At 36.8% G+C, this 26,962-nt stretch overlaps 1 protein-coding gene and 1 long non-coding RNA gene across 2 annotated transcripts in view; one reads left to right on the top strand and one right to left on the bottom strand.

The window, feature by feature from the left end:
- LOC141375414 (uncharacterized) overlaps positions 1-5,427 on the bottom strand; it is a 34,386-nt gene extending 28,959 nt beyond the window's left edge. The window contains exons 1-2 of the long non-coding RNA XR_015495993.1: positions 5,225-5,427; positions 4,982-5,099 (exon numbers count right to left, since the gene is read on the bottom strand). This is a non-coding gene — a long non-coding RNA (uncharacterized LOC141375414). The remainder of the gene's footprint in view (positions 1-4,981; positions 5,100-5,224) is intronic.
- An 864-nt stretch (positions 5,428-6,291) lies between these two features.
- The window catches only part of phf21aa (PHD finger protein 21Aa), a 40,301-nt gene continuing 19,630 nt past the window's right edge, over positions 6,292-26,962 (top strand). Inside the window, exons 1-6 of the mRNA NM_001328015.1 lie at positions 6,292-6,575; positions 14,395-14,449; positions 15,005-15,094; positions 15,246-15,278; positions 21,532-21,681; positions 25,390-25,635. Coding sequence (NP_001314944.1) covers positions 14,420-14,449; positions 15,005-15,094; positions 15,246-15,278; positions 21,532-21,681; positions 25,390-25,635 — 549 coding nt within the window. The 5' untranslated portion in view covers positions 6,292-6,575; positions 14,395-14,419. The remainder of the gene's footprint in view (positions 6,576-14,394; positions 14,450-15,004; positions 15,095-15,245; positions 15,279-21,531; positions 21,682-25,389; positions 25,636-26,962) is intronic.

Here is a 26,962-nt window from a genome sequence, read left to right as displayed (position 1 = left end):
GTGAGATCCTAACTCAACAGTCATTTATGAGCACTATTCATTTATAGGACACATTTTAGCTAAGCTTTTAAAAACTCACAAATAACTCATGCTGTCCCAGACCACCATATTTTAATGATTCTGGAAAGATGAATCACTGTCTGGCCAACTGAGATTTCACTATGGAGATAAAGGTTAGGATCATGAGTTTTTGCTAGTACTACATCACTGTGTGACTACACATTAGCACAGTTTTTTATTTACTTCTGGGATCTGACTTAGCATTTGAGCCTGGAAAGGATTACACATCACAGTCGAACAGAACAGAATATAATAAAATTCACATTTGTACATGGCATTTTACTATTTTAACCATTATTCATTATTATTTTATTATTATTATTTTATTATATGTGTTTATTATCATTTTAATATTTAAATTTTTTTATTATTTTAAGAATTGTTTTAGTAGTATTCTATTGTAACCAAAAAGTGATTATTTGATATAGAGTAAACACACAGTTTATAAAACAATATAAATAATATTGTGATGTAGCCTTTGTGTTTTTAAAGACTATATTAACGCAGTTAATATTAATGCATTTTCTAGAGTCTCTACAGCATTCAGTGTCACATGATTTTTCAAAAGTCATTCTAATATCCTGATTTGTGCTTAAGAAACTCTTAATTTTTTTATTGTCATCAATGCTGAAAGCTGTTTTATAGGTTTGTAGAAACAATATGCTTTTTTTACTTTTTAAAAATTATTTTAAGGCGACATGGTGGCTCAGTGGTTAACACCAGTGGTGGAAAGAGTACTGAAAAATCAAACTCAAGTAAAAGTACCATTACTTGCCCAAAAATGTAGTCTAAGTAGAGTAAAAGTATCTGTTGTAAATATGACTCAAAGTATGAGTAAAAAGTAGGGCTTTTTCAAAAGTACTCAAGAGTAGTGAGTAGTGCTGTCAAAAGCTGATGCATTTACATGTAATATGTGAATGTGTGTGTAAACATAACATTCTGTAGTGCATTTAATTCTTGTTTAAGGCCATTTTAGTCATCATACATTAGATATCCCTCATCTCCCCATTAGTGACATGCAGTCCAAACAATCTCTGGGTCAATGCGTGTAAAGATTTTAGACATCTTCTTGGACACTTTTAATGCTTCCAAACAGTTTGCTACATTTATAAATTGCCCTTGTCTTGAGGTAGTTCATTAAGATGCGATTTACTTTCTATGTGCGATTTGATTGGACAGGAATCACAGGACGGAATTTTATAATCCCCATAGACAAGAAAAAGCAATGTAAAAGTACCGATACTGCACAAAAAATGTACTCAAGGCAGAGTAAAAGTACACATTTTCAAAACTACTTTCTGAGAAAAACTACTCAATTACAGTAAATTGAGAATTTGTAATTAGTTACTTCACACCACTGGTTAGCACTGTCACCTCACAGCAAGAAGGTCGCTGACTCAAGTCCCGGCTGGGTCAGCTGACGCTTCTGTGTGGAGCTTGCATGTTCTCCTCGTGTTGGCGTGGGTTTTTTTCCGGACATGCGCTATAGGTGAAATGAATATGCTAAATTGGCCGTAGTGTATGTGTGTGTATGAGAGTATATGGATGTTTCCCAGTCCTGGGTTGCAGCTGGAAGGGCATCCGCTGTCTAAAACATTTGCTGGTTAAGTTGGCGGTTAATTTCACTGTGGTGACCCCTGACTAAGCCGAAAGAAAATGAATGAATGAAAATGATTTTACCAAAACGTTCAATAAAATGTTTGTTTAAAACATCTCATTACATTATAAAATCCTTCTAAGACTATTATTTTATTTGAAGTATCGAATGTTTGAGTATTTCATTTTATTAAGAATCTTTTCTGACCCCAGACCTTTGTAAAAGCTTTTAAACTTGGTAGCGTTGGGAAGTTGCTTTTGTTGAGTAATAATTATGTCTTGGTTGTCTGTATTTGGTTTGTAAGGGTGTCTGCGGTGACATACATCAACTGTATAATGACGGTGTTAAGTAGACTGTTTGAGAAAAAGATGCTAAGCACCTTATCATGCGTCCTTTCATTAGCAGAGAGAGCCTCCTTTGCTCTTCGGTTTATGTAAACATGTGTTGACAAAAAGAATGTCTGACTCAGACTCTGGCAGCGTGGGACTTCTTGATAAATGGAGTCTCGATTACTTCAGTCACCTCGGATTAGTCTGGAAGTGCAGTGCAGAAATCCATTTTTATACTCTATCAATGTCTTTCACAAAGATCACAGACGCAACAGCCAATCGCTATCAGCCAGAAAGGAAACAGCTCAATGAAGTCCAATGACACAAGAGCTGAAGAGGATGAGTCACTGCCTGCCTGCTGATCTTTCATTGTGTTAGATGAAATAAGAAAGGTAAAGAGCAGAAACTGCTCAAGATTCTGATGGCTGTCATCATGCTTCGATGGCAGGGTCGAGGACCATAACAAAGCACTACAAGAGTATCACACAGAAAGTTCGCCCAAAAATAGACATCCGCTGCTAATTCACTTACCCTCAGGTCATTCGAGCTGTAGGTGACATTTTTCTTCAGTAGAACGTCAAAGACGATTTTTAGCAGAAACACAGATCTGCATGCAAGTCAATATTGGCAGTTTGAGAGTTAAGGAAACACACTGTTGTTTTGTTTATCAAATAGATCTCATTTTGCTTATTCTGGATGCTGCAACCTATATAGAAGATTACATTTGTGAGCACAAATCAGGAAGACTGACTTTTCACAAATTCCCAAAATCATTTTTTCAGCTGAAATAATGAACAACTGTTTGCTGAAGCTGTTGACTAATATAGTAAATAATGTTATGTTTCTTACACATTTCACTTCTTAAAACCTCAATGAATTGTTAGGAGCCATGATTTAATTTTGTTTTGAATGTATACGGGGTGGCACGGTGGCTCAGTGGTTAGCACTGTCGCCTTACAGCAAAAAGGTCACTTATTTAAGTCCCAGCTGGGCCAGTTAGCGTTTCTTTGTGGAGTTTGCATGTTCACCCCATGTTTATGTGGGTTTCCTCCAGGTGCTCTGGTTTCCCCCACAGTCCAAAGAAATGCTGTACAGGTGAATTGAATAAGCTAAAATTGGCTGTAGTGTATGAGTGTGTGTGTGAATGTGAGAATGTTTGGGTGTTTCCTAGTACTGGGATGCGGCTGAAATGGCATCTGCTGCATAAAACATATGTTGGAATAGTTGAAGGTTAATTCTGCAGTGGAAACCCCTGATAAACAGGGGACTAAACCAAAGGAAAATTAATGTACAGTTGAAGTCAGAATTATTAGCCCCGCTTTGAATTTATTTTTGTTTTTAAAATATTTTCCAAAATGATGTTTAACAGAGCAAGGAAACTTTCACAGTATGTCTGATAATATATTTTCTTTAGGAGAAAGTCTTATTTGTTTTATTTCGGCTGGAATAAAAGCAGTTTAAAAAACATTTTTTAAACCATTTTAAAGTCACAATTATTAGCCCCTTTAAGCTATATTTTTCAATAGTCTACAGAACAAACCATCATTATACAATAACTTGCCTAATTACCCTAACCTGCCTAATTAACCTAATTAACCTAGTTAAGCCTTTTAATGTCACTTTACGCTGTATAGACGTGTCTTGGAAAATATCTAGTCAAATATGATTTACTGTCATCATGACAAAGATAAAAGAAATCAGTCATTAGAAATGAATTATTAAAACTATTATGTTTAGAAATGTGTTGAAAAAAATCTTCTCTCTATTAAGCAGAAATTGGGGGAAAAATAAAAGGGGGGCTAATAATTCAGGGGGGCTAATAATTCTGTAAAACTGTATATGGTTCTTTGACAACATGCTGTATAAGTGAATTGGATGAACTAAAATGGCGTTTACCCAGTGTTGGGTTGTGGCTGGAAGGGTCTCTGCTGTGTAAAACATATGCTGGATAAGTTGGCAGTTCATTCCGCTGTGGCAACCCCTGATTAATAAAGAGACTAAGCCGACAAGAAAATGAATGAATGAATAAATTGGCCGTAGTGTATTAGTGCGTGTGTGAATGTGAGAGTGTATAGGTGTTTCCCAGTACTGGATTGCGGCTGGAAGAGCATCTACCATGTAAAACATATGCCGGAATAGTTAGCGGTTCATTCCACTGTGGCAATCCCTGATAAATAAGGGACTAAACCACAGGAAAATTAATGAATATGTTTCTTTGACTCTTAAAGTACCATTAGCTGCTGACTTGCATGAATAACAAAAGTACCATTACTGCTAAAAATTTAATTAATACTCAAGAAAACAGGTCTTGAATCTTGGATGGCCTCAATGAGAGTTGGCTAAATCAGGGGTTCCAAAAAGTTTTTAGTCTTCTACCCCCAAAATAAAATGCCAGTGACTCGCGACCCCTATGCTCTGAGGTGGTTATACATACACAAACCTTACATCCAACAGCGCGCACATACACCAAAAGGCCCAGGTCTACTTTTCATTTAATTTTGGAGAACGCCACTCAGAGATCATCCTGCATGTTCAGTTGTGGCCTGTATTTATTTTCATGGAGGTGAGTGCTGTAAAAGTTTAACTTGGTGCCATAAAATCAATGTGCTGCTTCTGGCACTATTGCTATGTCTTTGATATAACGTAGCCTAATCACCCCAGTGGTCACAACATATGCCTGTTGTTTTTTAATGTAACTATTTTATCTTCTGTAGGTTATGCATAAAAATACTATTTCTAATAGTTTAATCAAATTTCTTTTGATTTTTTGGAAATTACCAAGCGACCCCCCCCCTCCCCATCCCCAATTATCTCGCTACCCCCTGAGGGGTCCCAACCACCACTTTGGGAAACACTGGGCTAAGCCAACATTTTCTTTTTTGGGTGAATTTTCCCTTTAATCCCAGAATTTTCAAAGAATGTCTATGTAAGGTAAATGCAGTGAATCAGTAGCCTATGTATGCATATCCCAGAATAGTAAACAACATTCACTGACCTCACTCCAGGAAGTTTGTTGTATTATATAAGACCGATGCTATACAGCGAGCCTCAACCCATCCAGCCTCCAAACCAAAAAAAAAAACAAAAACGCGGAGAAACATTTGAGAAGTATCCTGTAATTGAATACACACAGAAATAACAGATGTATAAACATTATTAGAACGTCAATAGCTTAGTTTGCTCTTTTTGTTCACACTTTTAGCCACAAAGTGATATTATTCCTCATCTTGTATATTACTTTCAACCACTTCAGCGTGTCGTTCGCATTGTCTCGGCGGTGATGTCACTCTTCTGATCTGTGTTTCATTATAAAATGGATGTAAAAATGTTGATGTTCGTACTTCTTGTTCTTTTTATGCAGAGTGATAATTCAAAGCGAACTGCGATGACTCAGTGGTGCTGATGACGGAGAGCGTGGACCAGTTTAGGAGGCAAAGGCCTAGAAAAGAAAACGGTGCTGCTGAGAGAGCAGGATCGATCACTCACAAACACAGCGCTCTGTCTCCCCCTACCGTTCACTTCGCATAAATGGTGACACCGGGGAACTGCTCATATTTTTGGCAGATGAAGACAGAGAAATGATTGTGGGGTAAATTAGTGTATTCAGATATTCTATTTATAGTACACCATACAGAGCAAATTAGCAGTACACATAGAAGTACTGCACAGTACACAGTGATTGGAATAATTGAGTGTAAACTATTTTGAAATCAAATAATAATGCATTAAAATACACTTTGTAAGTGTGTTATATTACCAGAAATATTAAATACATTATACATTAAACATTATATTTTATTACTTATTCAAACATGTCTGTGTGTTTTTCGGTGTGTGGACTGGACTTTTTATAAACAGCTTTACGCGACGATATAATTTGTTTACAGAAATATCTAAATGATAAATGCTAACGAGTATTATAGTTTAATTAAACGCATATGCAACATATATAGTCTATGTTGTCTAAACAATATCAGGCCCACGCTGGCTGCACATTATTGTAACTTCGCTCAACGTGAGTTTCACTGAGTTTACATCCGGGGCTTTTCCCTAGGCAATGGGGGCGCACTACAACCGTTCCTTAGGCAAAGTGAAATAAATTCGCCGCACCGTTACATAAACTAGTTCTCTTCTTCTAAGTGTTCTTTCGCGCTCGGTAACACTTCTTTCGTTCTAGTTTGCGCCAATATTCAGTTAATTCCCAATCTGACGAATAATCTATCATGTTAGAGGAGTTATTTTGTGCGTTAAACGGCATGGTTTTGCTGTCCCATTATCTCTCTTCTGCGCGCAGTGATACGCCGAGCGCACAAGCTGGGGGTGAATGGGATGGAAGAAGAGTTCTTGTTTTGTATATCAGTTTCTGTCTTTTTATGTATTTTTGGTTAAAAATCAAGCGAACAAAGCGTTGAATCCTCCTGGTACACAGTACACAACTTTAAAGCGCTAAAGCGAGTAAATTCGACCGCGGGATGGTGTTTTAGTGGTGAAATGCCCGGCTGTTTGTAGATATATATTTAAATAATTGGTGACTGTGTGTGTAAGTGTATGAAGATCGGGGTTTGACTGCTGAAGGAGTGTGTACAAGGGTAAGTGCCCCTCGTTTTTTTTCATCTCCATCTTGTGAACTTTTGGGAACGGTGTGTCGAAACTCTTTTCGCCTTCTTTAAGTGATTGTGATGGTAGTGATTTGAGTGGATGTGAAAGCGCAGAGGCAGCGCAGGGGGGTTTTGTTCATTTCTCTTTATTGTAGGAGTTGCTGGAGAGAGAGAGTGCAGCTGCAGTCAACCAAACGTTATAACTTACTGCCGATACACAATAACGCCTCGAATGGCACCGAAACACCCCAAAAACGACACTTGCTTGACAGAACTGCGCTAATATGGATGAAAATGTGATTCCAGCGCGTGCCGTAGTTTTCCCAGCGTGCCGCGAAACAGTGATGGGATGCCATTATAAATGCACTTTGCGCTTACGTTTACGTTCACAAGAACGAGAGGCGAAATCTCGAGCGAAAATGGGATAAAAGTGTGTGTATCGCTACTCTTGATGTGTTGAGCTCGAGCAGCTCGCGCGGTGTTGAGCTACTATTATTGTTAAGAGCCGCTAGGGCGACAAGACGTGTGATCATGAAAGATTTTCCCCCAGTTCGTGTTCTCGGCACCACGCCTTGACATATCAGCACAAACGAAAGCTCGCTGTAATTAAGTCTCCTCCGTTTCTGTTCTCTGATATGGCGGAGTGAAAGTTGTAGGCCTTGTGTTGTAGAGTTTGATGTGTGTGTGTGTGATTGTGTGAGTATATAAAGTGATGGTGCTGTTTCCGGTGTGGATGCGCTGGAACGCTGATGATGGTGATGATGATGACCTTTCTCAAGCTTTTCAGATGGCGCTTGGTCCTCTTTAACGACCGGGCCGTCAACAGCTTTTACTCTCCCAGTGCGTTTTACAACATTGTGTGTGTGTTTTGTGTATGTGTGTCTTGTGTGTTTCCGTTATTAGCTCGTTACTGTATGGCCGTCAAACAGTATGGTTGCTCCTCATCAAAATCACACCCTGTTTTAATAATTTTCACTTCGAAATGGCTGCATAGTTATTAAATAACTCAGTTCTCTCCTGTTCTCGTCAGTTTTTTCATGTTTTATGCATGTCTGGCTGTGCTCCATCATCAACTATGTTGACTGTACAGCCATTTTTTCCCTGTTTCTGTTTCTCTTCCTCTTCACTCCACCTGCTTTTTTCCCCCTGCGATGATGGGTCACCCAATACATCCAGCAAAATGCATTCAAACACTTAAACTTAGCCTTTTAATGTGTAAAAAAGAGTAAATGTCATTTTACATTACATTAGGACTTGCAATGCAGTTTTATGCTTTAATATTGCTTTTATTTTGTAGTTTATCATCGGTGAAGAGGTGTGTTTAACGCCTGTATGTACAGCTATGAGGCAACTTGAACATTTGCTTGATTTATAAGCTGTAAATTTGAGTAAATTGTTAATATTTGTTTTACTCTTTAAAGTTTTGAACACAATTTTCTTCCAAATTATTATTTTTGAATAAAATGACAATCGTCCAGAATAACACATCAGGGCTGTTGGTATTGTTGTGTAAAATATTGCATGTCGGAAATAGGTATGGCACGATAACCAGTTTTAAGGTTTACCGTGGTTTGTAAAAGCTGTTAAACCGTTCCTGTGGTATATGTAAGTTGTTCTTTTTTTCAAGTTTTGTAAAAGACTTGTATTTACTTATTTAGGACAACAGTATCTCCAGAAGGTCCATCCATATCAAAAGCTACTGTTCAGCACACAATTTAGCAAACATTTAAAAACCAATCGCTTTTACATTAATCGGTTTACTTTATATCTAACAAAAACTCAATGTTTTTACCCAGATGTTACAAAAAGAACTTATTTTAGAGTAGAAATCACTATACCATGATAGCGTGAAACCGTATTATATTTATCCAGGATTATCATACCGGCCTATGCCTAGTCTGAAAACATTGTTGTTTTATAGTAAAACAAATGCTCTAAATGACAAGATTTGTATTTTAAATTCAAATGAAATGCGAGATCATTGTGGAATAAAAGCAAAAGTATAATTTACTCAAGAATGTTATGCGAAAATCCAAAGAAACTGAGAATATAAGTAGTCTCTTAATTGTTTTCAATAGCTGTATGTGCATGTACATGCACATATTTGGAAAGTTAGATGTAAAATATATCTGCATTTGCCTTGAAGTCTGTTTTCTAGCCTCATTGCATGGTGCCATCATGTTACTTTCACATAATGATGGTGAGGGGATTCCAGAGTTTTTATACTAAGTCACATGACCTGAATGGTTTCAGGGCCTCCTTTTCTTCAGTGTTTTTCTTCAACATTAGGCCCACACATTTATTGCCCTCCCCCAGCCTCTCAAATGTCCGTTTCCCTCCAGGATATGGAAACCATTTAAAGATTAAACGTCATAGATACTTACAAGTTGTATACATATGTGAAATATATGCTCATGCTCTTTGCATTAAAATGGTTAATGTAGTATGCAAATGATTGCACTTTCTCTTAGAGCTAAAATAAGGCCCAACAATTCTTATTAATATTGGATGTAAGTTCTTAAACATTTTAATTACTTATATTAGAATATTGGGAAGAGATCGGCCTTTTTTCATGTTGTTTCCGGCTTGAGATGCTGGTAAAATTGATGGATGCTTTGAAGTGTTGGTTGGTAAACAGATACACTTATTGACAGGGTGATGCAAACGTTACAAAGACTTCAGTAAACTGTGTGAGTGTGTATGAGCATCTAAACCTGTTCTTTGCAGCCTGAGATATATAAACATCCTCTTTCAATCCCACTCTTTTGTTTTATAATATTTCCAGATATAAAGTACTGCATTAATTATGTGTTTTTTGTAAGCCAGCCCAGAATCATCACAAAACCTCAATAGGATGGTTAAAGTCACTTTAGGATTATTGCAGAAAGTGCGACCTGTTAAAGTTTAGGATGCTTATGCCAGTGTTTCCCAACCCTGTTCCTGGAGGCACACTAACAGTACATATTTTGAATGTCTCCCTTATCTGACTCATTCATTTTAAGTTTTGGAGTTTCTTCTAGTATTCTGATAAGTTGATTCAGGTGTGTTTGATTAGAAAGAGGTTGAAAAATGTGTACTGTTAATGTGCCTTTAGGAATATGGTTGGGAAACACTGGCTCATGATGTTCATAATAATCTTCACAAATGAACACAACTTTTCCTGATTTACTTTTTAAGTCAATCTATAAACAAAATACACCACAGTAATATGCTAATAATACATTAATAATAATTACATAATAACATTTTCTCTTAACATTTACAAGAGTGCAGTAATGAGTATAGTAATAATAACATGTTTACAAGAGTGTAGTAATGAATATAGTGCTAGGCATGGGCCGGTAAAAGATTCTGAAAATATGATAACCGTGCATAACAATATCATGCTATCACGGTATTGTGATTACTGCTCTAAATATATTCTTTTTAAATGTCTGAGTAAAAAACAAAAACTTTTTTCTTTTTTAAAAACAATATATTCTATTTTTTTTAAACATTTTTTATAATATTTTGGAGCAGCAACATGTTAAATGAGTCTTTGACTTCTAGCGTCTTCATTTGTTTCAAAAACAGATTTCTTTACAATTTAAACAGCATCTTTGGATATTTTTTTGCTGAAGATACTGCTGTCCTAAAAACAAAACGAAAAAAAAATGTAAATAAAAGGATTACATATACCTTAGGAATGGTATTACAGAAAATGTTGGCGGTTTTAAAACCTTGACTTTTCCAAACCGCGGTATACCTTGACAACGATTATCATCCCATGCCTATATAACGCAACTGTGAAAGAGAAATAGTAAAATATAGTTTACCTGTTCAGTGTGATGTTTAAAGTCCCACACAACCTCGTTTGTCCAATGTCAGTCAGGCATGGCATCATTTAAGACAAGTAAAAGCTTTAAAAAAATCATAAGAAGGGGTGCGGCTGATATATTTTATGTTATAGACTAAAAAACAAACATACGTTAATCTCGTATTAACCACAGACCTTATTTCTAAAACCCCATTAAAATGACCTGACTACCTTTAAGACAGTGGAAAACCGGGAATGTTCGAGGGCTAACTTATTTTAGATTTTATCCTACACAAATATGTCAGTCCTGCAGCACTCTATTCTTGAGATAATATAAAGCTCAATAAAGCGTCGTCCTCGAGCCTGTGCAATCTGTTCACCTTTATCATCATAAACGATTATACGCACACACAAGCTAAACACAAAATGAAAACAGTGAAACATGTTGACTGTTTTGCATATGAGTGAATTATGTGCTAATGAAATTATTCCATATGTGTGAAGGATCTTGTAAGAATAGGTTTGATTGTGTTTGAGTGTAAGTTTAGATTGAGAATGGGTGTTTGGTCCTTTATATTAATTTAAAGAGTAGTTCTAGTGCTTTAACAGGTTTATTGAGCCAACAGGTGAGTGTATGGTGTGCCAGTCTGATCAGACAGGTGTAGCGTGCGCATGTGTGTGTGTGTGTGTGTGTGTGTTATGAACAATTTGGCTGTTTGCCCTTACTGAATACAGAGGCCCTAGAAAATGCCCTCTTTTTCTCCACAAAAATGGACACTCATATAATGCAGCGTCCTTAATGGGACAAATTGTAACTACTTTCAGCAAGGTTCATGTGATCCATTGTATATATCATTTAAAAATCTTTCTTTGCTTAAATATTGTCCCGAGGCGGATACATCAGTGACTGGTGCAACTACAGATAGAGGATGCCACTCTGAAGATGAGTGAGAAGCTCTTAGTGTGTGGAGTGCCCATCTGGTAGTCTCTGCTTTCATTCGGATGAGAAGAGAGTGATGATCTGTGGCAGAGACAGAGACCGATTCTCTGAGACACAAGTACCGAGAACAAAAAAATAACAGCTTACAGAAACTAGAGAAGGCAGGAAGTAAGTAAATTTGCACTGGCAGCAAAGACGGAATGAAGCAGAGACAGTTCTTTTGTACGTGTATAAATAGTGAACATCATAACACTCAATTTGGTGGCTTTAGTGCTGCCTTGCAACTTTTGATGGAGGTATTGCAACTCTCACCATGGCAGAGCACATTTGTTAAAAAAAAAAACTCTTTTAATGTGTTTTGAGAAAATTTAATGATTCTACTCATTTGCGGTAAAGTATATTTTGAACTTTTTCTATTAAAGGAAGAAGTTAAAGGGACAGATCACCTAAAATAAACATGCTGTCATCATTTACTCACCCTTTTAAACTTTTAGGAGATTCATTCTTCTGTTGAACACAAAAGAATATCATTTAAAGAAAGTCGTAGTGTTAACTCACTCTTTATTTGTTTCAAACCTTTTTGAGGGATGCAAACAAAAACAATGGTTCCAACGTATTTCCTGTTTTGCAGTTTTAATTTCTATAGCTTCTCAGAATTCAAAAAGAGCCACATATTGGTAAATAATGTTATGATAGCTGTTATGTTATGATAATGTTTTGACAATTTAGCCTACCCAAAACACCTGTACCACATGTCTTTGTACTGTGGGGGAAACTGGAGCACCCGGAGGAAACCCACACGAACACGGGGAGAACATGCAAACTCCACAAAGAAACCCCAACTGACCCAGCCGAGGCTCGAACCAGTGACCTTTTTGCTGTGAGTCGACAGTAATACCTTCTGCGCCACCGCGTCGCCTAATAACAAGTTAATACAATTAATGATAACAAGCAGGAAACTATGGAGGTCGCTTATTTTGATAAATAATGTTATGATAGCTGTTTTAACATTAAGTTATGCCTGAATTGCCTCTTGTTATTTAATTATAAAAAATTGATACAGTTAATGATAACAAGCAGGAAACTGACTATGGAGGTCAATAGTAAAAAGTTTTTAGCTTTCGATATATCTTTAATGTTCAACATAAGAAAGAAACTCTTACTCACCTGCTTGAGGGTGAGTATCGTAAGTAAAAAGAAAATAGTTGTAAGTAAATTGATTTTTTTTTTTTGGTGAACTGTCCCATTAAAAGTGCTGTATAGCTGACAGGGGGCATCATGAATACGGGAACTAATTGAACTGACTTTAAGCTAAATGTACACTTTGGTTTTTACACTTATGTGAAAGTTCTGCATATAGAATTGTGTCACAAATTTCAGAATCAATAACAAATTTTGATTTTGAGGGATGTAAATGAAAACAATGATTCCAACGCATTTACTTTTATATTTTTTAATTTCTATAGAAGAGTGTCCAAACTTTTTCTTATGAAGGGCCAAAAACCAAACTTTTCGAGGGCAGTGGGCCGACGCTAAATATACCAAACTGTATTACATTAAGGTTGCCTCGGTAACTTTCTACTTTAATAATATTTAAAAATATGAAAAAAGAAATATACTTTAATATTATTAAAACACTTTTAATACATTGTTATATTTTATGATGTACTTCTTTTATAATTTTAGATTTTTTTTATTCAGTAGTGGAATATATGTGTCCTAATAGGACTTTTAGCAACGTTACAGACATGTATATATGCAAACATTGAAAACAATGTGTTTTAGGGTTTCATGACCCTTTAAAATCTGATAAATGCATTTAATTGAAACATTTAATTTCAGTTTTGCTTGTTTTGTAGCTCACCAATTAAAGAAATAAGCATAAGGTTATGTTAAACTAGAGATTAAAAAAAAAAATGTTTGAGGGATTCGCCCCATTCTTCCCCATCATTTTTTCCCATCTGATTAGTTGGCGGGCCAAATCAAAGGTTACCATGAGCCAACTTTATCCCACAGGCCCTAGTTTGGCCATCTCTGTTCTATAGCTTCCGAAAATCCAAAAGGAGCCACATATTGATAAATAATGTTATGACAGCTGTTTCAACATTAAGTTATGACTGAATTACCTCTTATTATTGTTATGAAATAGTTTGATAACAAGCAGGAAATGTTCATGGGCCAATGACATAACCACATTAAATTGGCCTATACCTAGCTGTTGTTTCGTAATTGGAAAAGGTATAGATACCCATGGTTACAAGTGCTTGTTTGAGGGGGTTCAAAGATAATTGCATCTATTTATAAATGTATTCTATAACTCTCAAAGTACAAAGAAAATTGTATCACTTATATCTTGGACAAGGATGAATGTTTCTAGTGCATGTACTGCCGCTTGTGTTCACATATGCTACAATGCAATAGGCTAGATTGCAGGAAGAAATGTAGCTGAGATGACGTGATGACTGCTGCTTATGGAATAACATATTAATGAATGGCATGACTGATTTCCGGACATTATGCTAGTATGTTGTAGGTATATGGCTGTTTAAAGGAAACAGGGAGTTTGTTGTTTTACTACTCTGAAAAATTGGATTCCCGAAAGTGCTAACTCACTCCAAAATGAAGATTTAGTCTTTTTATTTGTATTCTGTAGAACATGTTTTGAAGAAAATCTGTCTGATCAATAAAAATCAGTGGGGTGATGATGTTTGCCAAGTGATCTTCAAAATGCATCTATTGTGCCACAGAATTTGAACATCATGACAAGGGTGTGCAAAAGGAGGATTTTTCATATCTGGGGAGAACTGTTCTTTTAAGTATTAAACTTAAACAAATACAGACAAACTGCTTTCTACTTTTCCTCTAGTAATCCTCCAATTTCTGTGTTCTCTCAATGTGAAATTAAATTAGCAGTTTTTGCATGCTGCCCAAATCTTTGTCCTCAGAGCTTCCACTTTAAAGATTCATTCTGACATCTTTTCTTCAATATTCTTCCAGCGTAGATTTGTCATTCTCCGGAGCGCTGCTGTGTGTAAATGCGTGTGCTCTTTACCATCCTCTCTTGTCTGTTCCAGCTCCACCCCCCACTCTGCCAGTTGGATGGTGTTCAAGACGGCAGACGTTGGGAAGGTATAGAATAATCCATTGTCACAAAAGGGGGTGCACAATTTCTAACACAACTATGCTGGGCAGTTTCATAGTGTTTCACAGGGTAGCTAATTAATTTAAACATGATTCTAAACTACACCCACTGCAATTACACAAAACAGCAGCATAGCTACACAGTTCTCAAGAGGTTACTTTACAACACGCTGTTAGAAGCTGACAGAGAGGGAAACGGTTAATGCATGCATCAGCATCATTTCCCCCAAAGACCAATGACAGAGTGAAAAAGAGCAGGATTGGGTATGTGCAAAAGAGTGCTGTTCAGTTTGATCCGTGGTGTTCAGGCAGGATTTGATGAGAGTAGTTCTGATTGAATCAGTACACACAGATATATCCAACTCACACTGAGCAGATTTAGGCACACTCGCTCAAGCACACCAACAGATCTGTCATGGCACAGTCATGCACACTAGCAGACCACAAAAGCACTACTTTATATATATATATATAAATATATATAAAATGTGTAGTCATTCAATAACATCTCAGTTAATGACATAATATGCTCTTATTCGCCAGGCAGCTGTGTTGGGTTTTGGGAAGAAGAGATCGATGATGGAACTGCAAAATTTACAGGAAGCACTCAAAGTGGAAATCCAGATCCATCAGGTATCCACAAATGCCCTCTCAGTAGTACAGCATTTGGATGGAGTGTGTTTCGCCTGCAGTACCCTTGTCTTCCTCCAGAGGTCACTGCATCGGCACGTGTTCCCCACTCCTGAGATTGCTAAAACTTTCTCTCCCTCTCCCTTTCTTGCAGAAACTCGTGAGCCAAATGAAGCAAGATCCACAGGTGCGTCTCCCTCACTGAACATTTCTGTTACTGTTTGATCGATACGCTCTCATATATACGGGCCGCTGGACTAGTGTATCAGGGAGGAGTGTGTGTGTTCTTTGTACAGAATGCAGATCTGAAGCTGCAGCTCCGTGACCTGCAGGCCAAGATCACAGCGCTGAGTGAGCGGCAGGTGAGAGCGGCTCTCTGAGAGAACACCTGCTGCCATATCAGTGTTCTCTATGAGCATACACGTGTGTCTTGATCAGTTCAGTTACCTCAGGTCTAAAATGTGTGTCCCGAGAACACGAGGTGATCTTGTTGGGTTATGAGACCTGTGTTACATCATGGCATTGTTTTGTGTTGTATTGTGCTGAACATTTGTGGTGCGATTTGTGCTTTTGTGTTGCCAAATGAACTATTTGCCAACACACACACACACGCACAAATCGATTTTCCCGCCTTTTTCTTTGGCATTTCTTTTAATGGTTGAAGGGATAGTTCAGTTCGCCAAAAAAAGAAAGTTCTGTCATTATTTACTCACCCTTGACTGGTTCCAAACCAGTTTGAGTTTTGTTGTTCTGTTGAACACACAAGTATTTGAAGAATGATGGAAACCTGTAACCCAGGGGTGTCCACACTTGGTCCTGGATGGTCGGTCCAGACCCTAATCAAACACACCTGTACTAGCTAATCAAGTACTGCATCCCAAACGGCACCCTATGCACTTACACACTCAACAGCATAATATATGTTTGTAGTGTCATCCCAAATGAAACAATAACGTTTTTTACTAAGCAGAAAATCAAACCGTTTCCACAATGACATTTGGAAGTTGCCAAATTTGTGAAAACCACCAAATAATACCTGTCATGGGTATAACTGCAGTCACCATCGGGAGGTGATATAATCTCTCTCGTAGGAGAATTTTGCTTTTTCAATCCAAAATAAATCCAACATCAGTGCCCGAAAGCTCTGCCCCTTCCGCTACGTGAGCAAAGTAGCGGCCGTTGAGTGTCCATCATTCCACACTTTATTTTAACGGTTGAATAAGTGCATCATCCGGGTATTTAAAGTGCACTTAATCTTTTGAGAGTTTTTAGTGTGAAGGCACTACAAGATGGCGTAGAATAGTACATAAGTATGCGATTTGGGATGCACCTAAGCTCTTACTAGATATACTAGAAACTTTCTTTAATTAATTAATTGAACATTTTAACTCAATTACGAATAATGAACGATTATTTTATTTTTTTATTTTTTTGCCCTTATTGTTCACGGGCAGGTTTTGTACAGTAAATATGAAAAAAAAAAATTGAGATTTCTGAATGAAGGGTGCGTTACTTGATTTTAAAATAATTTAAGCAAACACACACTATCTACTATACTATATCTACTATAAATCTAGTCATTGAACATCAACGTTGAACAACTGAAAATAAAACACACACTGCCTAAAACAAACCTTTTTTTCCTAAAAATAAAAATTAATCTTGAAAATAAATAACTTGCACTTTTGGAAACAAAATGTTTTTCCTATTAAAAGTTGAAAATAAGCAGTTTCTCTTCTAAATAAAATAACTCTTAAATATCCTGTAAATAATATTTTAAACAGTGCATTTTTTAAATCTTCTGTAAACAAATATTTTAATGTAAATAATAATTTTAATGTAATGGAAAATATGCTGTCAGTGTAGTGAAAAGTAAGGCTCAAGAATAGGCCCACCATCCAACTTGACCACAGATCAAATGTGGCTGCAAAGTGGCCACAGAAGTATAAATCAGCCTTGGCAACACTTGTTAACACTCAATCCAATAGAATCACTGCTTTCCCGTCACCGCAATTAAGCTGACCAATCACAGAGCTTGTGCTAGGCGTCAACACGACGTGTTGTTACATATTTTGAGAGGTTTGCATCAGCCACGGTGATGGATATGCGACATTGTGAAGGCTGCGCCGGACCATACGCATGCGTTCAATGCAGAAGTATAAACAGACCAGACTCCACACGTGATAGGCAAAGTATTTGGAAAAAAAAATGGACCTGGAAAAGTTTGATCGATTATAGGTTCTGAATGTCAATTTTGATTACTTTTCAATTAATTGCCCAGACCTAGCATGAGACACTCTTTGGGTTCTGAGGTAATAATACTGAGCCACGTTGACGATACTTTGGCTGGGGTATTTTAGAATGACCAAAGCAACACTTCGGATGTTTTACAATGTTTTCGGACCTTTAATTCCATCCCATCATGCCCATTTTTGCCATAAACATCTGTTAAAACAACTTTTTTTTATGCATATGCTGGAATTTATTTTATAATCTTCCTTTATGCACATTTTTCTTATCAGATAAAAAGTTTAAACTACTCAGTGAGTGCATTTTTTCAGGAGCATTTTTTTAACACTTCTTCATCTTGCCGTACATCTTGTCGTTTCCATTAAGCATTTATTTAGGCAATAATTCAAAATGTCCTGACACAAATCAATTAAGTTGACTTAATCTTTTTTACTAATTTAAGTGGATTGAACATAAAACCATATAGTTGTCCCTAAAACATATTCAGAATTGCGTTGCTTCAACTCGTTTTAAATAAGTAATTTGGACAAGCAGCAAACATTTTTTGGAGTGTAGCTATTGACATAAATAGTAGGAAAAAGAAAAACTCTGGAAGTCAGTGGCGAAAGGTTTTCAACATTTTTTAAATTATCCTTTGTGTTCAACAGAACCAAAAAAAAACTCAAACTGGATTGTAACATGTCAAAAGTGATTAAAAACGATGGTGGATTTGTCACTTTCAGGTGAACTATCCCTTAAATGTCTGGAGATGATTATGTAGCATACTGTCCTTCGCTTGAGTTTACTGCACAGAACCTGAAGTTCTGTGGAGGAGATGGAGAAAAGCTGTGTTGTAGTCTCGCTGCAGCGGAGAAGAATTTTAATTAGCGTCTCAAAGCTTTTTAAAGTAACAGAACAGAGCAGCTGCCATCAACGGAAGACAAACACACCTGAGATCATCTGTCGTTCTGCAGAGAAAAAGGAATAAGAGAAACACAAGGTCAGCTCTATAATCATAGCGACTGAAATGTACCAGCCTGCAGCTCTATTTAATAAAGTGCGCTGCTTTCCACGCTCGCACACATTCGGTGTCCGGTGGAATTCTCCCAGATCTAGGAGTGTGTGAGTCTAACAGATGGTGGATGGAGCCTGTTAAAGCTGTAATCAGTGCGAGGACTGTGCTTGGGGGTTGTGTTCAGTATTCATTAATGTAACTGTCACTCGCTCTTCACTGGTTACAGAATCAACACATACTCAGCTGAACACAAACAAGCTGTAATGCACATTTGTAGCCTGCATTGAGTGAAGCCAGGCGCTCTCAAACTTTTGATTTCCCCATTCTTCAGTTTTCTCTTCATGATGAGGGATCCATATTATGTTGGTGTTGCTTTGTGTAAACGTGCTCATGTGTGTCTGTGTGTGTCTGTACAAGTTTTTTTGTTTTTTGAGGCTGAACTCTATTAAAGAGTAAACCGATTCGAATGCATTGCAAAGAATGTGAGGAATGATCATACGAGTTATTCTGTTTTCTCGATAGCTTTTGTTTTACAGTTATAGCAGTTCTCTGTAAGTATGCATTTATTTTTAACTGGATTGTTTGTTTTTGGTACTTCTTTTCATACGATTTCCATTTCATGATGTATGATGATTGTTACTTGATTGAATCATCCACTAGACCGACATAACTAAAGTACTTCTGTTTTGATTTTTCAATAAGAGTTTATTATATAAATGTAGAGTTCAGCATGTTCCTCTAAAGCAATCTCGTTCCTGGAGGTCGGTGCCCTAAAGGGTTTAGCGCCAACTTGCCTCAACACACCTGCCTGGGTGTTTCAAGTATACCTAGTAAGACTTTGATTAGCTTGTTCAGGTGTGTTTGATTAGGGCTGGAGCTAAAATCTGCAGGACACCGGATCTCCAGGGACAAGTTTGGTAATCTCTGCTCTAAGGGGTAACGATTTAGTTATTATTTGATGTGAGCTCATTTAAAATTAAATATATAAATGATAATTTGATCATACCATAAACTTAAACTTTTCCAGTGATGGGTTGCAGCTGGAAGAGCTTCCGCTGCGTAAAAAAATAAGTTGGCGGTTCATTCCGCTGTGGTGTACCCAGATTAATAAAGGGTCTAACCTGAAAAGAAAATGAATGAATGAATGAATACATTTTAACTAGGGATGCTCATTTCGATTAATTTTGTCAACCGACAACTGCCAAATATTAACGGTTAAATGGTCAGATTACTATTAAATTATTATTTAATAAAAAAATTGACGTGTGTATTTTGTGTCTGACACATTAAATATTGCGTGTAAAATACTGATTTATTTGAACATGCAAACAACAGCATACAGAACAGAACATCTTCAAGCACCTGCAGTGTTTCCAACAGCATAAAAAAAAAGAATAAACTAAATAAAAAGAATAAAACAAATAGTCCTGCCCTAGATATTTTTCGCTTAAATAGCAAATTTAGATTACAAAGCAAAAACACTGAAGGAATTCTTTTTAAGAACCAGCATAGGCTGTTTGTCCAATTTTATTTTTTTTTCTGTCAAATAAAAATACCAGGCTACCTTAAATTGATCGCTTCACAGAAAATATGCATTTAATTATTGCTCCGCTGTTATTATCATATCACAAACCTCTGTTAACATTTTATACATGTGTCATTAGTTTAAAGATTATATCTTGAGCATCTGGTTTAACTTTTTAGCTTTATTTCCTTTTTCACATGCGGTTCATGTGCACGCTGCGTGGGATGAAAGGCAATGTCAAGGCGCATATGTTGACTTTTTGTAAAAATAGGCTACTATAATAGCATACGTTGTTTACATATGATGTTTTATATCAACATGTTTAATAAGCTGGAAAATTTAAAATTATTACTATATTAACAGCAACACTCTGGCACAGTAGCCAGATGTTTCAGTCATTGCCTAGTTACATAAAAAGCACACGCCGCTTCATTTTTCGTGTCTGCAAAAAAGGCAGTGTGATGCCCCTCGTGTTTTTAGAACAGAAAAGCTCGTTCAGTTTGTGATCGGCTCCTGAATCAGCTACACATTGTGTGCGAGTGCTGCTGTTGTTATAATTGTAACATTCGATAATATTTGGATACTCAAGATTTTTAAAGTAATACAGCTCTGGATAACTTGAAACAATGACCACAAGTCTCTCCTCCATCTTTTTAAGTTCTTTGTAGTCATCTTGACAACACAAACACTGCTGTCACCTCAGTGAAAATACCACCCCTGAATAGATTTGATTAAAGAATGTAATAGACGCAACTGATGTAACATGCTTTTTTCTGCTCTGAGTTTACTTTATTTTATCTGCGAGCGCACAGCATGTAACAGCAAAAACGCAATGCGAGCATCATGGCACATAAACAGCGCACAAACGCTCGCGGCCATTAATAAACCGTTCAAAAGATGCGCCTCTCATGCGCATTCGCTGTGATCGGCCCCTTATAAAAATATATCAAATAATATTTTTTATTCATGTAACTGATACCATTAATCGGTTAAAAAACGCACCCTTTCGGTTAACAGTTAATCGGTTATTATGAGCATCTCTAATTTAAACATATGAAAATTCAGCATTTAAAGGTAGATTTCCTTGCCACTAGCACTAAATTAAATGATGTCTTAGTATCATAATGAATGATGTTCACAAACACTCTTAAATCTGTCAGTTAGACTTAAAGTGAGAGTGTATCCAAAACATTGAAGTTTAAACATTTCCTAACATGCTGCATTTTCTTAGGCAGAACACAAGAAATCAATCAATGTTGAAGTAACTTTTTCATACAAAGAAAGGCTAATTTGAAGCAAAGGCATTCCTTTCAGCTGTTTACTAAACATAATTCAGTCACAATTTATGGTAATGCTAATATTGTACTGCAAAATGTTCCTGTTACGCCATAATTCAGTTTCCTTAACCACTTTTAAGATGTTTGTGAAGGCAGAATACTGTTGGCCTCCTGCCTGAGAGAGACCGAGACAAAGAGAGAGTGATGTTCAGCTGTAGGGACTCCATGTTCCCACTTGCTGTCAGCTCAAATGGGCCAAAATCCAACATCACAAACTCTCTTATCAACAGCAGGCAGAAAGAGAGGGTGTGAGTGAGAGAGACTTCATTGCAGGTACGAGTGACAGAACACACAAAAAAAATGAACAGGCGCTTGTTCTCTCTTTCTCCCTCAGAAAAAGGTGGTGGAGCAGTTAAGGAGAGATCTACTGGTGAAACAGGAAGATATGAAGCTGCAGACGCTACAAGCCGATGGGCAAACGTCTACTTTGCTCATCACGCAGACACAGACGCCTCTGCCTGCTGCTAGCCTCACCACTCCACAGGTACACACGCAGCACACAGCAAACAATACTTGAGTGCATCGAGTACAATGGGGTACACTGAGTTCTGTCTGCGAACACAAAAGGAATGCCAAGCCGAGCCATCAACTCCAAAATGACAAAAAGTGCCCACAAATACAATAAAGGTCTGTTTAGAAGTTTATAAAATATAGAGAAATTTTTAATAATGTATTGGTTGCGTTTTTTTATACAATTAGACTTCCTGCGAACAAGCCTGTGCTGCTTCTTAATGGGCCCACTTAAGGCTAGCACAAGAGTGCCCAGCAGGCTGCCAATGCAGCTTACTGGCAAAACGTTGGCCCCTTAATGCTGCCTCATGTGGGCAGCTCACACCTAGCCTACAGTAAGCCCTCACTAGGCCCACAGAGTAATTCTGCTTTTTAAAGTTGCTGTATGTAAGTTTTTGAGTCTTTTAAATCATAAAACACAGAGTTAAAAGTCGCATTAGGTGGTATTTAATTAGCAAATAATATAAATGTTGCAATCGTAAACATTAGCTTAATGCCTTACAGTGTAACACCATTCTTAACAACATGCAGTACAACAAGATTCCAGCGACAATTAATTTAACTGTCTGCAGCAGACACAGCTATTCAGAAGCACACAATAGTCCATTGCACTTCAAAGAAATGGTAAGGTTTAGAATTTGATTTTATATAAATATATATATACATATATATATATATATATATATATATATATATTGAACCTCTTTAACTGTATTTAAAGTACATACTGAGTGACTGATAAATGAGTCACCATTTTAAAGTTCATTTTTAAATATGTAAAAATTTTTCAAGATCTGAGGTAAACTATTTGCTGCTGCTTTCAGTATGGCAATAAATGTCACGTAAAATTATAATAAAATTCATATTTGTAGCATTTAACTCTGAAAAAAAGTATATAATCCGTACCTGAGGTGATCTTTTTTCATACAATTTAATGGTGTTGGTTTAACTGTAAGTAATAGAAACTGTTTCCAAAATAGACATTTCAGGTGAGGGTTTGGACAAAAACTTTAACTTGGAAAAGATTCCTTTTTTCGCATGTAGTTATGCTGTGGGCTCAATAGTCAGGCTTATTTGAGGATGATAAAATTCAACTTTTTACGTTTTTTGAATGTTAATTTAATGAAGTTCTGCTATCTGAGGTTCAGCCTCAACAGCAGGTTACAAAGTTTGAAATAGTTCAGACTTTAGGTTTTGAGAGTTCTGTAAGTGTTAAAGGTATGACAAAATAAGAACTGTAGTAGTAAAGGAGTATTCACAAACAACACAATAAAAAAAGAAATTCAGTTTATTGAAAACATACAGTTCAATGCACCGTACCCTTAAACACTTCAGAAATCAAGGTATTCTGTAAAAATCCCAAAATGATAGTCCACCAGTGTACAGTGGGCGAAATAAGTATTGAACATGTTACCATTCTTCTCAGCAAACAGATTTCTAAAGGTGCTGTTGACTGGAATTTTTCATCAGATATTGTTCACAACCACAAGAAATCCATATATCCAAATAAACAATATTAAGTAGTATAGGAATTAGGTTATGCTTAATAAAATTAAATGACACAGGAAAAAAAAGTATTAAACACAGAGGATGTGTAGAAAGGCAGGGAAAGCCCTGACTGCAGCTGAAACCTCTTAGTAGTTATCAAATCAAATCACTTTTATTGTCATATCATCAGTAGCACGTGTGCTATGATGAGTGAAAAACTTAGTTATTCAGCTACCCTCTGTCCTTCATCACTGTAAATAATATTAGCTGTTTCAGTTCAACATCTACATGGCCATTTCAGCAAGACAATGAGAACGTTTACATGACACCAATAATTCGATTTTAATGCGATTAATACTCTGATTAAGAGTCTACCATGTAAACAGTGATTTTTAATTAATTAAATCTGATTAAGGTCACAGTCCAACTAAAAAGAAATCGAATTAAGACATTAAGATTTAGTCGCATTATTGAAGTGCAGTACAGCCATGTAAACACTTAAATTGAACTATTACCATCGTGTAGGACTTGTTTTTTTTTTTTTGCGACAGGATAGTCCACACACACACACACACAGCTGTTTGACCCTCTCTGCACCTACCGAGTCAGTGTAAAGCACAGACACCTGCATCGTAAAATACAGAGTTTTTTTTTTTCTTCCATTCACCATGCGGTATGAACTTCCATTAAAACAACACTCTTCCAGCAGTTCATAGTTGTATCCATTGACTCGTTTGTCACAGGGACGTGCATGAAATGTTCCTGAATGAAAGTGAAAGTGCCAAACTGCAGTTAAAGTTGACAAATTAAAAATGAAAAATGCGGATAGCGTGGTGACGCGATGACATTAATGGAGTTATGTGCTATAACATGTAAAACGGGATCATTAAAGGAACATTCAAAAAGAGACTCATGTAAACGAAACATCTAAATCTTATATTGTCTTAAATAGATTAGGGCAAATAATTTAATTACTGATGTTTATGTAAAAGTAGTCAGTGATTCAAAACACAGTCAAGGAAACATTCGAAACACTCGAATGGTGTCAGAGGAAGAAAATCAACCTGTAGAATGGCCCACGCAATCACCTGACTTGAATCCAACAGATAGATTTGACACACAAAACCACACAAAAAGATTTTTGAGTACATTTTCCCCCACTGCATATACAATCCAAAACAATGATAATACACCAGCTTGCAGGTGTATTCTAAAAAGCTATGTCCCGACAAAGGAAACTCCACAATACAGAATAGTTTGGAAGATCCTTTTGTGTGGCCATGCCGCTCTGTGTATATTGTTTTCTGCTTCCTGTCAGGTGATTTTCTACGCTGTTCTTATAGATATACACACACAAATGATAAGAGGAATAATAAATGTGCCTGCTGCCTGACAATGTGGTAAAACATGTGTGTCTGTATCACTAATATAGATACAAAACATGTGAAAGACCATTTCAAATCTTCAAACTTTAAAGTGGAGCTTCCCAATCCAGGGCAAGTGAGAGCCTAGTAAGGATGTTGTGGGGACTAGGTGAGGGCTGCCCATGCAGGGCCAACACTAATGGGACAGCATCAACATTCATTTAGCCATTAATTAAACTCTCAAGATCCTGCTAAGGGGCCGAATAAGTTGGCCCACACTAGGCCTTCATTGTATTAGTGTGGTATGTCTTCTAGTGTGGGCTCTAGTACAGACCCCATAGTTGTGGGCCATCCCACACTGGGCCTGTTCACTCAAAAGTTTTCATTTGGTCACTTTTCACTTCCTTCAAACCAGTTTGAGTTTTTTTTTTTTTTTTGTCTTGTTGAATAAGATATATATATAAAGAATGTCAAAAAAAACTCTAACCATTGACATTCATAGTTTTTCCTACTATGGACGTCAATGATTACCAGATTCAAAATATCATTATTTGTTCAACAGAACAAAAAAATTAGGGGGAGTAAATGATGGCATAATTAGCATTTTTGGGTGAACTATCTTTTTAAGTAACTGCTGAAAAAAGGTCTGGCAGATTTTGTCCTTTCAATATGCTATTTTTGGGGAAAAAATCACTATTCACAGTAGCTTGGTGGCATTATTAAAGAGGTCACAGTATGCTACAAAGTGTTAAGTGCAAAAAAAGTCAATACTGTACCTATATAAGAAAAAAATGAAGTTTACAATGCTGTATGTGTTTGTGACCCTGTAGAGCTCTGTGACCCCTGTCATTGCTTCAAAGACTCTACCTCTGGTGTTGAGAGCTGCCACGCCTGCCTCACCGATCATCATGACACCAGCACCTACCATCACAGTGGTCACAACCCTTGGCAACACGCTCTTGGCAAGCCCTTCGTGTGCAGATCCTCAGAAGTCCCCAGTAAACTTCCAACCAGTCATCCAGTCGAGCAATCAGGGAGCAGAGCCAGTGCGAGTCATATCCAATAGCACTGTTGTTGTAAGTAATTTGACAGTCTCTCTTTATAGCTAGTTTGTTCTCCCAAATTGTACAATTCTGTCAATAATTACTCGCCCTTATGTCCTTCCAAACCCTTGAGAACTTGATTCATCTTTTGAACACAAATTAATATATTTTGGATGAAATCTAAGAGCTTCCTTGTGTTTCCAAGACAGAAGTAGTCCAGACTCATTAAACATCCAGAAAGATGTTAAAAAAAATTTCAAAACAGTTCATGTGTTTTCAATGATTCAGTTAGAATTTCATGAGGGACGAATGCGCACTCTATACTGACACTGAAGAGAAGAATCTGTGTTTTACGTGTGCATAAAAGTATTCTTGTAGCTTGATAATATTTTAATTGAACCACTGAAGGCATATGGTCTTATTAGTCTGGATAATTGCTGTCTATTAAGCTCTCAGATTTCATCTAAAATATATTGATTTGTGTTTTGAAGATGAATGAAGGTCTAAAAAAGTGACCTGAGTAATTAATAACAGAATTTTTATTTTTGGTGAACTAACCCTTTTTATATTTGCCTTTCTTTATATATTACAGCATAGCATTAGCAACACCAACGTTGTAGGTCTGATTCCTAGTGAAAGCAAGAACTGATCAAAAGTGTACCTTCAAGTTGCTTTGAATAAAAGTGTCTGGCAAATACATAAATGTAAAACAGTAGTTTTCTTCTCTTATGCCTGCTTGTTTTGCTGACTACATTTGCGGTGGGATGCAGTTTCGGGCTGTCTGAATTGATTTAGATCTTAAGGGCTTATGGTTGGTTCTTTAGACACAGTTGTTTTATTATATTTTTCCTCTGTTTGTGGCTTAAATGGTTGAAGTTATTTGTTCTAGGATGTCTGGGGCTTTTCACACTGCACTTAACCCCGGGTGATCACCTTTCTAAACACAGCTTTTAACCGCAGCAAGAGGAATGTTTTATGCTTGTAATTTAGAAGCTGGCTTGGCATTGCTTTTTGCCCAGGGTTATGAAATGCTTAATTGAAGCAGTTTGGAAAATGGTGATGAAAAGTTTGTATAATGGACTTCTGAAGACTTTTAGTCTGGCCTGCTCTGAAAAATGCATCCAGGAAAGGCATAATAGTGCATACTTTAGCCTGAATGTCGACAAATTGCTGTGTGCGTTTGTCCAGTCAATCACACTGACACACCAAATATCCAGATTGTTAACCCAGGGTTATGATTGTTTTTATGAATTAATTGTTAACCCTTGGAAATTATAAACAGTGTATAACAAGAAGAAAGTAAACCCTGGATTGCCTTTACAGAGGGTTTAGAATGACCCAGGGTTAACTATTTCAAGTG

The sequence above is a fragment of the Danio rerio genome, chromosome 7 (genome assembly GCF_052040795.2).
Source record: "Danio rerio strain M-AB ecotype USA chromosome 7, GRCz13ab, whole genome shotgun sequence".
NCBI classification, from domain to species: Eukaryota; Metazoa; Chordata; class Actinopteri; order Cypriniformes; family Danionidae; genus Danio; species Danio rerio.
The sequence above is the reverse complement of the archived record's forward strand: the minus strand, read 5'-3'. Positions and strand labels throughout refer to the sequence as shown.